Below are 17753 nucleotides of genomic sequence, written 5' to 3' on the forward strand. Positions count from 1 at the left end.
TCTTTATTCAGAATGTATCGGCCCCTACAGGAGTAGGACACTAGTCAGAAAAAAAGACTTGGCTACGTCCATTGGCAGTCCTAGAGAATATACAACCCCTTCTCTGCTATAGTCCTTCAGTTATTTAGCAAGCAGTATCCGAAGCATTAAAAACTCAAATTTTCAATTAACTCAGAGAAACGGATTTTACGTTAAGTCAAAAATCCTATTTTCTCATTCGTTCATTGACAGACATAGCCTTTAATCAGAACCATAGGGGTGTCCCAAAGCATTGTCAAACATGAGGGGTGGGGCAGCCAACAAAAAACAGGCCAACCAGACAACCTGCAGCTCAGCGATTACTGGAGCCCAAGCTGAACAGCAAGAAATCTTCATGAGAGAAAAACCCTCTAAACCGTAACATGGAGAACCTTGCGACCAAAAGAAGCATCCACAGATACCAGCACATCCACCTTAAAATTTTGTTTAAGTGTGCACTGACAACCAGGTAGCCGCATTGCAAACTTGCGTTACTGACACCTGACAACAGAAGGCCTAGGAGGCATTCAGCGCCCGAGTCGAGCGCACCTTCACTGGGAAGGGAGCAACCCTTGATAGAATAGGCCTGAGTCACAGTCTGCCGGATCCATCTAGAAATGGTCGCAGAGGAAGTAGATAGCCCCTTTTTTGGTCCATCTGTGACCACGAACAGGGAGTCTGACCTTTGGAAAGACTCAGTGGCCGCCAAATACACCCTGAAAGCCCGTACCACATCTAAGGTGTGCAAAGCAAAGTCCCTCGGATATTGCGGCCTGGGACACAGAAAAGGCAACACAATGTCTTTGTGTTGAAGCACCACCTTGTCCCTATGAATTATTAAGTAGAGCGTGTGACAGGATAGTGCCGCCAACTCTGACGCCCTGTGAGCAGAAGCAATAGCCACCTTCTGTGAAAGCGTAAGCAGGGGAATTTCTCCAATTTAAAACAGAGGCTTCTGTAGAACCAAAAGTAAAAGATTCAAGTGGTAAGGGAGATTGCACCGGTGGAACCACCTGTCGCAATCCCTGAATGAAGGTACGAACCAGGGAACATGAAGCCAGGGAGTGTTGACAGAAAACTGCCAAGGCCGACACACAGCCCTCGACAGTACTCAAGGGCAAATTCTTTTCAACGTCCCTCTGAAGAAAAGTCAAAATCCGAGTCACCAAAAAGAAAACGTGGGTGAAAACCCGACTCACACCATGAAATGTACGCTTTCCAAGTCTGATAATATACCTTCCTGGAAGTAGACTTTCTAGCATTGAGCAGTGTCTGAATCACTGATGCAGATAAGACCCCATCCTTCAAAACCTGGCTTTTAATAGCCAGGCCGTTAAAGCCAGCAATGGTAAAGCAGGGTGGAAGATCAGCCCTTGGGATAGCAGATACTCCCTGAGAGGCAGTCATCATGGAGCGTCTGACCAGACACACCAGGTCAGTGTACTAGGGCCAACGAAGCCAGTCCGGGGCCACTAGAATGACCGGAAATTCCTTCGGCCTCGATCTTGCGCAACAGCCACGGCAGAAGCTTGAGAAGAGGAAAAGCGTAGATCAGATGCTACTGGCCCCATGGAGTGACCAGAGCATCTAAGGCGTCTTCCAGAGGGTCCCGAGACCTGGCCACAAACCTCTGTACCTGCCTGTTGATTTTGGGTGCCATCAGATGTACCTCTGGAAATCTCCAGTGTAGACAGATCTATTGAAATATCATCTGCTAGAGGGACCACTGCCCTTGGTCCAATACTTGACGTCGGAGGTAATCTGCTGGCCAGTTGTCTACCCCCGGAATGTGAGCAGCGGAGATGAGCGGGACAAAGCGCTCTGCCCACCGTAGAATGACAGCAACTTCAAGGCCGGCTAACACACTCCTTGTTCCTCCCCGGTGGTTGCCATAGGCCACCGTCATGGCATTGTCTGACTGGATCCGTATCGAGAGCCCCCGAAGTTGATCTGTCCAATGATCCAGGCAGAGTCCAATTACCCGGAGTTCCAAGATGTTGATAGGTAGCCTGGATGCCTCCAACGTCCAGTGACTCTGAGCTAAGCTCAGGCCCAGGACTCCTACCCACCTACGCAGACTGGCATCTGTGGCGACTACCATCCAGTACAGCTGGAGAAAGGATTTTCCCTGCCGAACAGATGGGGAACGAAGCCGCCAGATCAGGGAGCCTTTGGTTCCTTGACTCAGCCGAATCTGACTGTCTAGAGACTCAAATTTTGACCCATTTTAAAAAGATCCCTTTGCAGGAGTGCTCCTCTCTCACAGCAAGCCAGAGGAACCACTGGTGCTGTGGAAATTGGAATGTGCAGGTAGGCATCCTTGATGTCAATGGAGGCCAGAAAGTCCCTCCAATGAAGAGATGCCACCACAGAGAGAACAGACTCCATTCTGAACTTCCGCACCCAGCACCCTGGAAATGTTCCAAACCAAGACAACCAACTGTTGCAGCAACAGGCCTTGCGCTGCACCCCGGAGCGCTAACAAGCGGTCCTGAGACAGATGCAGATTGGACGGAAAAAATCTGCTTGTGGACAAGTCTGGAACTCGATCTTGTAACCAGACAGAATCACTTAGTGGACCCACTTGTTTATCAAAGAGGTCCACAAGCCCGGAAACCAGCGAAGACGCCCCCCCCCCCCCACCCGGACTGTGGGTGAGGGCATCTCTTCATGCCAAAGGAGCCTTATCTGGGGGTCTGGAGAAGCCCACTCTTCCCGACCAGGGCAGTTTGGGACCTCCTGAGGGGAGCTTGAAAGACTGAGCCTTTGTCAGTGGACACTGAGGGACGAAAAAAAAAAACTTTGCCGAGAAGGGCCACGCTTGCGACTTGGCTCCTTCTCCTTTGACTGTGACACTTAAAGAGGAGCTGCACCTAAAAAAAAAAAAATATTAAAAGCCAGCAGCTACTAATATTGCAGCTGCTGACTTAATAAAATCACACTTACCTGTCCCAGGTTCCAGCAATGTCGGCGGCAGATGACGAGCGATCGCTCGTCTCGCTGCTGCCACCGCCGCCAACCTCTGTCAGGGAATCGGGAAGTGAAGCATGACGGCTTCACTGCCCGGTTCCCTACTGCGCATGCGCGTCTCTTATGGTCCCCGCTGTGTCTCTGGGAACTGTGTGTTTCCCAGAACACAACGGAACTTCCCCTTTAGGGTGAAAAACCGCTTTAATGATATCATCCAGAGTGGCCCCAAACAGATGAAAATCTTGAAAAGGCAGATCTAGGGCCTTTTTAGAGCCCTGGTCCGCAGGCCAACACTTCAACCACAATACCCGAAGCACTACCGCTGAAACCGATAGCTTAAACAGCAAGAGAGCTGCTTCCAAAGAGGCATCACAGACAAACTGCAGCACCTGGACGAGCTGGTCTGCTAATTTCGTGAAGGCAAGAGGAAACTGGTCAACTTACCAGGTCATGGCACAACAGCTTTGCCCATTCTGCCAGCATTTGTGACACCAGAGAAATAGCCAAAACCGTCCGAAGTGCCGAACACACAATGGGGAACATAGTGTGGCTCAGAAACTCTGCCTTCCTGTCAGCCAGGTCTTTGATGCCGGTTGAGGATTTTCCAGCCTTTATAGTGCTATCGTTCAACCGAGAAAGCGGGGGATCCACCACAGGTGGAGTTGTCCATTTTTTAGCAGACTCTCCTCAAAAGGGATAAGGCACAGCGAAACACTTCACAAAGGGGCGTTTTGGATGCTCCCATTCATTATAGACAGAAGTTGTCAAAAAAGGAGGGATAAGGGAACACTTTTCCTGCACGAGGCAGCTTGCGAGTGCCAAAGGGGACCGGCACCTCCACCGCAGCTGCATCCTACAGTTTTAACATTTCCCGCACAGAAGAAATCCCCACCAGCACATTCTTGTATGCAGCCACTGGGGGTAGAGGAATCATTCTCACTGTCCGAAAGATCTAGAAGTGTGTCTGCAGACCCCACAGGATGGGCCCCGTCCACGGCAGCCGAATAAGATTCAGGATCTGACGAGACAGATGAAGCAGGGGAAGGCAGGGGATGCTTCTTGCTAGTCCGCCGCCCAAGAGCCACCTCCACCTGGGACACAATGGACTCCAGGGACACCGTCAGTGCGTCAACGTATGACTGGGACCCAGAAGGACCTACAGCCTCTGACAGGGGATCAGGTGGGGAAACATGCTCCTTAGACTCCATAGGATAGGGAAAAAAAAAAAGAAAAAAAAAAAAGAGCACCACACCTAGAGTGACAACTACAATGGGACACCCCCCAGAGCGGTAGTGGTACCGGACCACCAGTACACCCCACAGCCAGCAACAGAGAGGAGGGATCTCCCAGACTCTCCACCCCATCAGCGTAACACTTGCTGTCTCAAATGTAGACCTGCACACATGTGGCGACCAAGGGGAAGAAAGCACAGGAGTCAGCGCCAGGTTAAAAGGAGGACAGTAATGGCCGCCGTTGCCTGAGCTAAAATACGCCATGTCATGGCCGCTGGCCATAGGAAGTCATCAGGCACTATGGAAAAAGGACACCGGCTGCGGCAAAATAGAGAGAGTGAGTGAGAGTGCCTCCCCCCAAGGTAAGCACAACACCTAGGTGGCGTGCACTCCCACTCACCAGTACTCAACCCTGTCCCCCAGGACCCACCACAGGCACACTACCTCCCTTATGGAGAGAGGGGGGGGGGGGGGGTTACCAAGGGACCTCCAGGGCCAGGATAAGAGGGTGCAGGGACAGAAGGGACTTGCAAGACCGACGCCTAAGGGGAGAGGGGGACATTTACTCACCATAACAGGACCAAGCGGGACCACGCTAAACAGAACTTCCATGCCATAGAAGTGGGGTGGGCTGTTGGCCATGAGGGATGCTGCGACTCAAGCTGAGACCTGGTCATATGAAACCTTGCGAGACGTTTAATTCACAGGGCCAGCCCCCATCCAGTGGGGCTATGTTACAGCCGACCTAGCGCGTAGCTGCGGTCTGCACACGCTCAGTGGCTAGACTGGGGCGACCGCTGGATCGAATGCCCAGCCCGGTAGTTGATTATAGAGATCACCAGAAAAATCCAAAAAAATAATAAACTTAAATAAAAATTGCCAGGATAAGAGATCCCAAGCAGGGAACTAGGTCCTTACTCCTGACTAGGCAAAAAAAAAAAAAAATAAATAAAAAGAAAAAAAAAAATTAAGGCCTATAGCAGAGAGGGGTGTATATCACCTAGGATTGCCCATAGCCGTAGCCAAGTCTATTTTCTGTCTTGTGTCCTACTCCTGTAGGGGGCGTTATAACCACATGGTTCTGAATAAAGAAGGCATGAACGAATGAGACATTTTTGGTTCATAATTGATTATGGATACAAGTTATACTTACGAATTAGATTTTTTCAAAGACATATACTCTACCCATTTTCAGGAGGTTATTTTCCACCCCTATTCTGGTGTGATAAAGACGTTTATAACATTACACAGGTAATATTTTTTCTAGTCCAAAACATATGATAGCAACCATACCTGTCAAATGATCGGAACTGTACTGAATGCTCAGCAGCAGGGTCACCAAGTGCTCCTAGGAACGTGGGGGGTAATAAAGTTGGGTCGACAAGGGATTCTTCAGCTGGAGAGCTCACCAGGCTTCGGAGAATGTCTTTTACATTCACATTCTTGGTAGTGGACTGTTCTCCATTCCCATCACCTACTGTATCATTAGGTTTTCTGACTTCCGAAGACAGGGTATGCAATACTTCACTAATTGCATCTGGCCCTGAACTCACAGGATCAGTTCCAGCTTCCATCTCTGAATTACTACCAGACACCAAAATGTGTTCTTCTCCAATACCAGAGTCTCTTCTTCTTACAGATATAGAACTCTCCAAATCCTCTGAAGCTGCTGGCATGGCACTGGGCAGGGAATCTGAAATTAAGTTGCAAGCCAGATCAAGCATTTTAAAAAACAGAACAAATTTTATTTAAAATGTTTTTGTATGCGACTTTGGAATTTAGTCTTTGGGCACCAAAGAGCCTAACCACAAAGACATCTTATGCCTTGTTCACATGGGCGTATTTATCTGTGTGTTCTGTGCATCCACATGCAAGCAGTTCTGTTTTTGTCTAATGGGACAAACACAGCTGGAGGTCCCAATTTGAGAGCTGTCCAGGTGTATGTCATAAAATACAAAAATGGGACCAGCTGCAGCATCCGTGCAGCCGCTGGTTCCAATAGACATGAATGGGAATGCCTGCAGGCAAAATCGACAGCAGAGCTATGCATCCTGTGTGGGCAAACACAGCTCTTCACATGGGTGTAGGCATAGCCCATGTGAACATGGCCGTAGGTATGGTTACCCCTCCTTAGGACCTAATTAACCTAATAAACCAGCCCCTGGGGTTCTACTCATTACAGAGCACACCACCACAAAAAATAAAATGGACACGTTTAATCTGAAATAAATACAAGCCCAGGTATCAATTTATTATAAAAATTGTTAAGACTACAATTGGCGATCTTTAATCTTCATCCACTGCTTACCAGATATCCTCTTTCTAACAAATGAGTAGACAAGGTACTAAAATGTAATAAACTGGTCCGCATTTTTTTCCTTTTAACTGAGTACCATGGTGAATGAGCAAAGTTTAACAGGTCCCGCTGCTAGTAAACTGAAAGGGGTAGCAATTTGCCAACTGCAAGCAAAATACACCCTCCCCTAATATTACCAACACCACCTACTGGGGCACTATGCTGTTAAAATCCCACTGACTGTACTTTGACAGGGGGCTCAATTTTTTTTTATTATTGCACTTAAAGAACTGGCTCAGTGTGAAGAGGATTTGGGCTGGCATCTGCATTGAGAAGGCCTTCAAACTTCTTTACTATACTGCTACTTTATGGAAAGGGAAGGTGTGAACTTTTTATCTCTATGTGAAAAAAAAAAAAAAAACTTAAAATAGTGCAAGCATTGAGAACTAAAATGTAGGTGCTGAATGTTCAAGTATAAAATCAAATGCCACGAAAGTAAAGTTTGTTATTAAAGGCTAACGCCACCTTAAGGCTAGGTTACATCCATATTTAGGGTGCAACACACAACCTGGTGCAAAATATACTCTCCACCCTCAAAATGCCCCTTACTGGGGGATTCAGATATTTAGAGAGTCCCTCCAGAGATCTGAAGATTCCAGCACTAGAAGTCCTGTGCCAGTTGCCTTGTGCACTGGATCAGCTGGGATCCGTTGAGCAATGAGAGCGGAAGCTGCTATACCCGACCATGTGTGTGGGGTGGCAGGGACCCAGTATACATTCACCTTGGTAGTGGGGATGGGGATCAGGAAGGTGGTGAGCAGGCAGATCACTCTTATCACTGGCTGCGGAGGCTCAGAACGGGGTTAAGCCAAGCTTTGTATGGGATGGGAGGGGCAATCACTGGATTGATACAGAGCAAGTCCCAGGATTCTGCGCTTCTGAACTCCTAATCAGCATGATTTGGTATCCTCTTTGGGGCCTTCCAGCAGCTGCCACTGAAAGTCTGGCCCTCAGAGGGAGGGAGAGTAGCTCAGACTGTTATCAGGTAAGGCGAATGATGTTAAATAGCCACTTCTACTGACCACCAGCATGTATGGGGGCGTAGCGAGGTGTGGTGTACACCAGTGCTGGGGGTTATTATTGGAGCCACTAACACCATAGTGGGGGTTATTATTAAAGCTACTAGCACCAATGCTGGGGGTTATAATTGCAGGCTGAGGGTGTGATCGACACCAGTGCTAGGGGTTATAACTGCAGCCACTGACACCAAATCTGGAGATTTCTATTGCAGCCACTGACACCATAGTAGGGGATTATTATTGCAGCCACTGAAACCATAGTAGGGGGTTATTGCCGCCACTGACATCAATGCTGGGGGTTGTTATTACAGCCACTGACACCAAAATGCACCTTAGCCCATGTAGACAAAAATCCTTGCACCAGCACTGAATGAATTGCCAATGAGAATGCAAAGTTAAGCGAAACAGTGAGAAACGCTTACTTAGGAAGTACAGTATATGATGGCTGATCCAAAAAAGTGAAAGGGTGAAAAGGTAATGATAAATGGAATTTATACAGAAGAACATGTCTGCCCCTAAGATAAAACAAACACCACATCACAATCCAAAAAAGAAATCTGTAACTACAGACAGTGTTCAGTATCATGATTTCTGTAATATTTCCTACAAATTACATAACTATGCGATAAAAAAAAAAAAAAAAAAGAAATGCACAAATTTAACACCGTTGGTAGAAAACCTTTTGTACAACTCTTATTCAAGCGATTGCAAATAAACCCGGAGAGCAAGCAAGAGAGACAATCAATGGTGTTAGAATGGGAGCGTGAGGGGCAATAATATAATGTGATGAAAAGGGCTAAAATGGTAAAAACAAAAACAAAAAAGGAGTGCTGGAAAAATGTATAAGGAATGGAAAAGGAAAACATGTATGAAACCAATTGCCCTGTAAATTCTGCAATATGACAACTCAAACCTATATGTACTGGTGTTGTAAGCAGACAAGCTGGCGATGCTTGGATTTATATGGCCACATGGCTATAACTACCTGATGTTCCAGCATCAGCACTGCCATTTTCCACATGCTCGGAAGGGGTGCCGGCATGAAGCTGCTTTCTCTCATTCTGAGGCTCCAGGATGTCCCGATATTTAGATACCATGAGCACAGAGATGAAGTAGACAACAGCCAGTGCTAGAAACTGGGCCTGTTTACTGTCCTCCTATACAATAAAAGGGAGGAGTTAAATGTTAATATTCAGGTCTTTACAGATCTATTTTTTTTAAAAGATAACATTCTGACCTATTGCAGTGCTGTCTCCTTCTATTACATAATTAAGAACAATTTAAGGTATGGAAAACATTATATTGTTAAATATAATCTATGCTTCTATCCTATTTAGCACCAATTTACAGATCTGGCTTTTTGACTAAATTTTTCATGCACTACGGTGAAATGGCAACTAGAAATACGTTTATAATTATCTCACACTATTTTAAAGCAGACTTTCAGGGTGTCTTTTTCCCTCTCTCTAAATATCGTTCTCCCACTTTGCATGTTAGAATAAAAAGGATATTTCTGCTTACTTTACAATCCTTCTCTTGAATCAAATGAGGAACCACACTTCTGAGTGATACTGCCGCCTACAGGAGGAGTGGACATAAAGGTAATGTATGCCAGGCCAGGATTCCCCTCTTACTACTACTAGTATGCCTCAGTTTATAGCAAAGCAGTACCAAGAGGATGATGAGCAAACAAGGTTGGAACATGTCACCCTTAAATCCCAATTTCTGTCTTGTCCATTGAGGGACACAGGAAGTCATTAACTGTCAGGACGTCCAAACACAATAACTGCTACAAAAGGCTAAAAGGTCAACTATTAATAGAAAATGGGGACTGATTGCTGCTAGAGGAGCTGCTGGAAGGACCTCCCACCTAAAGCAAGCAATAGTCAGTGTGATTATGTAGTGCAATTTGGATGTGGTCTGCATAATCTATGGGGCTAAAATCTAGCTAGAATCACACCAAAGTAGTACCGGAATCTTTTCCAAAATCACACCATGCTGATTTGTATTGATGTGAACAAGCACCATTAGAAAAAATGGGATTTTCATGCATTTCTGTGGGACTCAAGTCACATCTAAAATTGAGCTAGTGTCAACGGAGCCTTAGATGAGTTATAAACATCCATCTAGAAGAACTTGGAAAACATGTAAACAGAAGACCAGGTAGAAGCATTGCAAACAGTAGCCTTGATGTGGAAGAGCCCAAGAGGCACTCACAGATCTTCTAGAATGTCCACAAACAAGAAAGGGTGCATCCCGAGCCTTACGACCAAACTTGAACAATGCTCCATTTGAGGAACGGAGAAATGATGAAGAAGCTGGCCTACCTTTATGAGAACAAGCAGAATGATAGTGTGTGCCAGACTGAGGAAAGCACAGATTTTCACAGCTTTAACTATAACCAGGCAATTTAGGTTGGAAGGAAGATCTGGGCCTCAACACCACCTTTTCCTTGTGCAAGTCCAAAAAAGGATCTTTAGAGAATAATTCCAGTGGTCTCTTAAACCATATTGCTTTTTCTTTTATTTTATATCACGTGATTTTTTTTCTTGGATTACCAGTTTGGTGTTTTTTTAATGCTGGATTTACAATTTTTATAATAAACCTTCATTGGTTAATCTACACAATGTGGAGCACCTCCATGTCCTTCTCTTTTTTTATGCTCTGACCTTTACTGAATCATCACAGATTGGGCCTTGCAAGTTGGAGCCTGAAGCTGTCGATTCACCTGCCACTTGGAGCCACGGACCTCTGACAGGAGTGCTAAAGATTGGATCCATTTGGAAGGGGAGAAGAACCAGCTGGATGACCAGTAGTCTCGGCTACCATAGCCATTACAAGCTCGTATGACGCATTGCCATAGGGTAGATGTGTCCAACATACTCGGTAAGAGTACCCATCTTCTGTTTGATATGCTATAGCAGTTTGATGCAAAATTTGCTTTAGTTTTGGATACCGGATGATCAGGCCCCTTGGATTCGGATAGATACCAGAGAACATTTATACATATTATTTTGGACTTCCTATCGCTGTTATATCTTCCCACTTTTTTTTTTTACACCAATTATTAGGTGTAGTTATACCTTAGCGCTGCACTTCATATTTATAAATTTTGTTCAAACTTGGTTTGTGTGTCAGCAGCTTAGCTGTGTTTATTCACAGATTGGGTGTATTTATTTAAAATAATTTTTCTATACACACTTTTTTCACATAGTGTCACACGTAATTTTTGGGGTTTAGCGCAGTGTTTAACCCTTTCCCACTTTTCTTAAACCAGACAGCAAGGGAAAAGACTTGACCCTTAATAGTACTGGGGGCCTAATGCTGGTCCAAATCCAGCTTTTTGATGGAGGGAAGTTATTCCACAGAACATTTCCCGGGGTGAAAAAGATTTGCCTTGCATCAACTGAAGAAAAGTAGCCATCCTAGTTTTAACATTGTGGGAATAACCAATTCAGAGATGCCCCTGTGCTTAGAACTGGGGCTTCAACAGCCATGCTTACTGTTCGGATTATCAGCAGTCAATTTAAAAGAGGTCACCCACTTGTTTTCAGAAATCCTGCAGTACCAGACAACTCCAAAACATGTGAAAAATAAAACCAACCTGTTGACGACATTGCCAATCTTGTGGAAAAGATTGTGGGAAAAGCCTATGTAGAGTTTGGAGGACTCTGTCACGAGAAGTAATATTAAAACTAGTTTGCTGTGAGAGACAAATTTTTAACAACGTTCTCCTCCAATGTTAAATTAAAACACTAATAAGCCTTTGGAGGACATTTTGTTTGGTGTTGCCAGTCTCCATAAAAGGAAGAGTTTAAACACTGTCTTGCTGGTCTTAGGAGCAGTTAAAAGACCCCAAATTATGAACAGCACTAGTAGCAACAGTGGGTTGATCCTCTAGCTTCAAAAGGTGTGCATATCACATCAATAAGCACTGAAATGGTCTCTAAATTTAGGATTGACAGCAGAAAACTGGGACTCCTCTGGGTCAAGCTGGTCCAGAAGGGACTGAAGAGACTTGGAATAAGACCGTGTCTTAGTAGCCCAAAAGTTGATGTTGCAAGGCATACAAAATCTGTAGGGGAAGATGCTGGAGCACCTTTGTGGCCTCTGGTCAGCAAACACCTGAGCTTTTTTGCCTATAAAATCACAGGTTTGAAGTAAAAACCTCTTTGGACAGAGCAGAGGAGGCTGCCATATTCAGAGCTAGGAAAGATTCTGAAGATGAAAAAAACTCCAGCTGCAGAAGGCTAGATGATATATATGTGTGTGTATATATTTTATATATATATACACGTGTGTGTGTGTGTGTGTGTGTATATATATATATATATATATGTGTGTGTGTGTATGTGTGTGTGTGTATGTGTGTGTATATATATATATATATGTGTGTGTGTGTGTGTGTGTGTGTGTGTGTGTGTGTGTGTGTGTGTGTGTGTGTGTGTGTGTGTGTGTGTGTGTGTGTGTGTGTGTGTGTATATATATATATGTGAGTGTGAGTGTGAGTGTGAGTGTGAGTGTGAGTGTGTGTGTGAGTGTGAGTGTGTGTGTGAGTGTGAGTGTGTGTGTGCGCGCGCGCACCCATATCAAAGTCACTGTAGAATAAATAGGCGATAGTTGCAAATTTTTATGGCACATGAATGATATTTGAGGGACTGTTTATTAAATGCAAAATGTCCGGGGAAAAAATAAATAGATTTTTAGTGCAAAAACCCAATTAAAATAAATATATAAATACATACCAAACATTCCAGATCTTAAAAATAGTGCGTGTACGGCTGCGATATCGCCAATGACCAATGCCCAAAAATTTCCATAGGTGATGCTTTAAAAACCTTTACAGCTAACTAGGGGCTCTTTTGCTAGAATTATTATTCTCATGCTGACATTTGCTGAGATACAGTGCCTTGAAAAAGTATTCATACCCCTTGAAATTATCCACATTTTGTCATGTTACAACCAAAAACGTAAATGTGTTTTATTGGGATTTTATGTGATAGAACAACACAAAGTGGCACAGAATTGTGAAGTGGAAGGAAAACGATTAATCGGCAAAGTAAATAATAGAACTTTAAATATCCCTCCAAGCTTGCTCCTCATACCACCACACTGTGTGGATGTTTATGCGTCTCTATACGCAGTGTGGGATAGCTGTCCTCCACACATATCCTTTTCTCTGGTCTCTAGTCAATTACTTCATAGGCACTAGATGTTACATCCTTTTAATCCATTAGAGCTCTCTACCCTGGAGCTGGTTTTTCTCCCATGGGTCGGCGAGACTATACCACATGGGTTTCCATCGTTTTCATCATTATACTATCATATACAACCTGGCATAGCAGAAATATACTATATATGGATAAAGCCTTTCCATGAAAATTATTTATTTATTCCTTTGGTCATATATATTGAGGTAATAGGAGGTCCTGAAGAAGAAGTGGTAGTCTCTGCAAAATATATTGACCTTAAGCTCTCCATCTCAACTAATAGTCATGCATGTTTGCAGGGGGTGATTATTGGTATCAATATGCAAGCTGTAACATACAATTTTTTTTATACTTTTTTTTTGCATTTTCTATATATAAATGTATTTGTGTGCTCACTGGAGGGGTATTTCAAGTCTTATTATTTACTCCATCTTGTCCTAGATTTGAAATAAGGATGATACCCTCCCACTGGCACATATCACTAGTTGGAACCTTCCCCATACACATTTAAAAAAACTTTTTTTTTTTAATAAAAATTAAGTTTATTGAGCACGAAAAAGAAAAGGATATGCAAACAAGTACAAAGTGCAACATGCACTATTCAGAAGGATACAGCATCTGACATACTCTTCGCAAGTACAGGGTACATATCAGGTCATATTTAGGATAGTCCTAAAAAAACTACCCACTTGGGCCTGTGGTGCCCGAGGGAGAGAGAAACACATTTTTAAAAAGAAAAATAGTAAGGAGCGTATCATAGCACATTACATGAAGGCATTAACCTCCCTGGCGGTGCGATTATTTTGGATTTTAGGTGCTAAAAGCGGTACCATTATTTTGCATGAAAATTTGGCGTTTTATATTGTAGTCCTGTAATTCTTAGGAATAACTCACTTAAATCTGTCCAAACCAGAGTCTAGCAGACATCCCGGGTATGATAAAGTTTGAAAAATGAAATCACAAATTATAATATAATAAACTATAAATAATTGTAACAAATAATATAACAATAATAAAAATTATTCAATAATGTAATCAAAAACACTGAAATTTGCATAGTTGCAGAATTGTTGCTGTCATTACTTTTCAGTATTTGATGACGGATCTCCCCACAAATTGCTAACGCTCAATTCTGTGAGTGATTCCAATTTATTATCGCTGTTTTCTAGCTGGTCTAAAATAATTTTTGATGTAAAGTGACAGTTTGGTTGCTATGGACAATCTCCAGTTTCCAGGCAGAAAAAAACTGTTTTTATTATATAAAACTGCATGCAGAGCACTGGACAGACCACTAGGGACAAAGGGGATGTGAAATATTTACATACAGCAATGTAATCTATAAGATTACATTATACTGTATGTATACTGTGTGTTTCCCTTTTTGAATTTGGCGCCGATCTCCGTCCCCGTGCGTCGCAACGCTCGCAGGGAACGGAGATCGACTCCGTGATAGATCGAGCAAGACACGGCTCGCTCGTACAGCGGGGAGACAACGCTGGATCTGAGGGAGAAGGTAAGTAAACATCCTCCTGGATCCAGCGATGCAGTCCCGAGTCTGGCTCGGGGTTACCGCTTTTGGTATAAAAATTCCACCCCGAGCCAGACTCGGGAAGACCGCCAGGGGGGTTAAAACAGAGTGAAAGGCAAGTACATAACTACTTAGGAGACCATACCTTAAATGAGAGTTATTACTCGTCTGTGCAAGTGGAGGAATCCTCCCAACACCTGTCCCAGATTTTGTTAGAATTGGCTGGGTGGCCCCTGTGTGGATACAGTACCTTTTTATAGGGAAGTGTAGTGTTCACTGCCCTGATCCATTGCTAAATGGTAGGGGGAGACGGCTTTGATTCAAGATCAGGCCATTTGCATTCTTCCCATAAACAGAGATTCTTGCAGAAATATATCTAGGCAATTCTCTTCAGAGATGGAAAGGAGACCTAAAAAGCACTGATGGGGGCACGGGCTTAGGGGATAGCCCATGTGGTCATGGAGGAACCTAACCACCTGCAACCAGTATTCCTGAAGATATGGGCAAGTCCATAGTAGGTGGAAAAATGTACCCCTGGGGTCCCCACACTTAGGGCAGGCTGGGCTGTAGCTAGGTATATAGATAGATAGATAGATAGATAGATAGATAGATAGATAGATAGATAGATAGATAGATAGATAGATAGATAGAGCGGCCAATCGTGGTAAGGCAAGACCTATAAAGGATATAGAGGCGTGCGAGTCGGTCTGACATTTTGAAGTACACAAGCCTCAGGAGGCAAGTGTATCCTCCCAGTCCTAGTTTTCCACAGCCCCCGGGTCCATCTCCCATTTGGATTTAAATTAGTAAGCTTGTGAAGTGGCCATAGGTAGCATGAGGTGGTTATAGAAAGGGGAGATCAGCTTCTTGGGGTCCTGACCAAGAACCACATCCACCAGGAATATTGACTCCAGTCTGGGAATGTAATCCCCGAATTGGGAGTTAAGGGCATGAAGGAGCTGGAGGTAGCGGAAAAAAATGCCAATAGGTAGACCAAAATTGACCTTAATGGCTTTAAATGAACTAACCGTACCATTGTCCAGGACCTGTGAGAGAAACTGCTTCACCTTTTCAAAGTGTAATTGGTCAGTAAGTCTAGATTGCAAACGCATGAGGGAAGCATTAATCACAGAGTGGGCTTGAGGAATACTTGTTCGAGGGAGCTCAAACACTCCTCAGCCTGTTGTAGTGCAAGCATAGTTGAGGCTTTATGTCTGTTAATGCGTACGGATAGGACCATGCAGGCAAGTGTCCCAAGGTAACGCTACAGGAGCTGCAGAGATCCACAGATCCACAGATCAGATGGGAGAATCTGTCCACAAGACAACTATTAGTCATGCACTCCACAAGTCTGGCCTTAATGGAAGAGTGGCAAGAAGAAAGCCATTGTTAAAAGAAAGCTATAAGAAGTCACATTTGCAAGAAGCCATGTGGGGGACACAGCCAACATGTGTAAGAAGGTGTTTTGGTCAGATGAGACCAAAATTTTTGGCCTAAAAGCCAAACAATGTGTGTGGCGGAAAACTAACATTGCACATCACCCTGAACACACCATCCCCAAAGTGAAACATGGTGGTGGCATCATCAAGATTTGGGGATGTTCTTCAGCAGGGACAGGGAAGCTGATGGGAAGATGGATGGAGCCAAATACAGGACAATCTTGGAAGAAAACCTGGTAGAGTCTGCAAGAGGTTTACCTTCCAGCACAACAATGACCCTAAACATACAGCAAGAGCTACAATGGTATTGTGTAAATCAAAGCAAAGTATATTTCATGTGTTAGAATGGCTCAGTCAAAGTCCAGACATAAATCCAAATGAAAATCTGTAGACGGACTTAAAAATGTTCTTATGTTCTTCGTCCAATCTGACAGCACTGGAGCTATTTTGCAAAGAAGAATGGGCATCTACCTGTCACTCTGTGTTGGTCTATCACATAAAATCACAATAAAAAACATTTAAATTTTTGGTTCCAACATGACAAAATGTGGAAAATTTCAAGGGGTATGAATACTTATTCAAGGCACTGTATGATACACGTGTGGTGCTACCAAGGTTTACATGCATGTGCGCACTCTGGGCTTGCATTTGCACAGGGCAACAGGGTTTTTTAAAAAAGTGATAAAATATATCACTTTATTTTTTTACACTTTTTCTTTTATTTTTTAATAAACCCCTGTGATAGCATTGGGTAGGTGGCATGCACTCTTTATGGAGATATTGGGGGTCTAATAGACCCCAATGCCTTCTCTGCCTTCACACCAACTAACCAAAAACAGATCGGCTTGGTTAGATGTGTCCCCTGGCTGTACTAGCCAGTAAATGTTGCACCTGAACCCAGAAGTGACATTACTTCCAGTTTCATTGTTTGTATGTGAAAAAATTGAGGCATAGATTTACCTCTGTCTCACAGCGCTCTCCCTCTCCTAACCAGCGGTTGTGTGTCCTGGGCTTTGGTAAGAGAGGGACAGCCTGAAGATGGGAGTTCCACTTTGCTCTTGCAAAGCAGGGGCATCAGCAGGTAGATGCCAGTGGAGGTCAGCTCTCAGTCCCTCAGCACTGACCCACTAAAGAGTGAAAATGACAGAGTAAGAAATTCATAGGTGTAACAGTGCAAATAAAGGATAGTGCCCAGTGCTATATGTCATTGACTTACTCTGAGAATTCTAAAGCCCAGCTCCAGAAAACTTGAAAATACAATTTTGCAGTTGGACTGCATCCTCACTACAAGGGTTAATTGCTCAGTCTATTTAGTCTATTAATAAAACCTTCGAAAAACAGCGCTGGTCTAAACAAAGTGCTAGACAAATATGTATGAAAAAATCAAGTGTAAATAAAACAAAAACTTGATATTGGTGTTAATACTGACAGTAGTAAGTTCTTGCTGCAACCCAATGCGAGACACACACAATATACAACAATCAAAAAATATGGCTGTGCTAAAAAACTTATAAAACAAAATTATAAAGTGACATAATTTTTCTAATTTTCAAAAAATCCCCAAAACATGCAAAAATAGTGCCAAAGTAATTTCCAGGCATATAAGCAGTCCAAAGAAAAGGAAAGATGGATAGGATGCTGAATCTTAGTCCATTTTCGGTGACTCTCAAAAACCACCTTTTACACACGTAGCAGGTGCACCCAGAGTAGAAAGAGATTATCCACCACCAAATTAGAGGAGGCTTACCAGCTGTCAAGATCTCTTTTTAAGGAGATCATACGGGCTTGTAAAATGTTACGTTCCTGGTCCCCACACTGGGCTCTGTTGGTAACACCAATCTATCTGCTCCCTCTTTATGGTATATCTCGTTCCACCACAATCATTTAGTACGGCAAAGAGAAGAAAAAAAGCTCCCATAGCATAATTCCGTAAAGATTTATTAAAATATAAAAAGTAAAGTAACAACTCACGAATTCCCAG

At 43.7% G+C, this 17753-nt stretch overlaps 1 protein-coding gene across 2 annotated transcripts in view; it reads right to left on the reverse strand.

The window, feature by feature from the left end:
* Positions 1-17753, reverse strand: part of LRBA (LPS responsive beige-like anchor protein) — a 939113-nt gene that overhangs the window by 733892 nt on the left and 187468 nt on the right. For both annotated transcript variants that reach the window (XM_077477021.1, XM_077477022.1), the window contains exons 28-29: positions 8581-8752; positions 5514-5913 (exon numbers count right to left, since the gene is read on the reverse strand). In XM_077477021.1, the coding sequence (XP_077333147.1) occupies positions 5514-5913; positions 8581-8752 (572 nt within the window). The remainder of the gene's footprint in view (positions 1-5513; positions 5914-8580; positions 8753-17753) is intronic.

The sequence above is a fragment of the Lithobates pipiens genome, unplaced genomic scaffold (assembly GCF_037356315.1).
Source record: "Lithobates pipiens isolate NorthernLeopardFrog02 unplaced genomic scaffold, aLitPip1_a1.2 Scaffold_13, whole genome shotgun sequence".
Classification (NCBI taxonomy): Eukaryota; Metazoa; Chordata; class Amphibia; order Anura; family Ranidae; genus Lithobates; species Lithobates pipiens.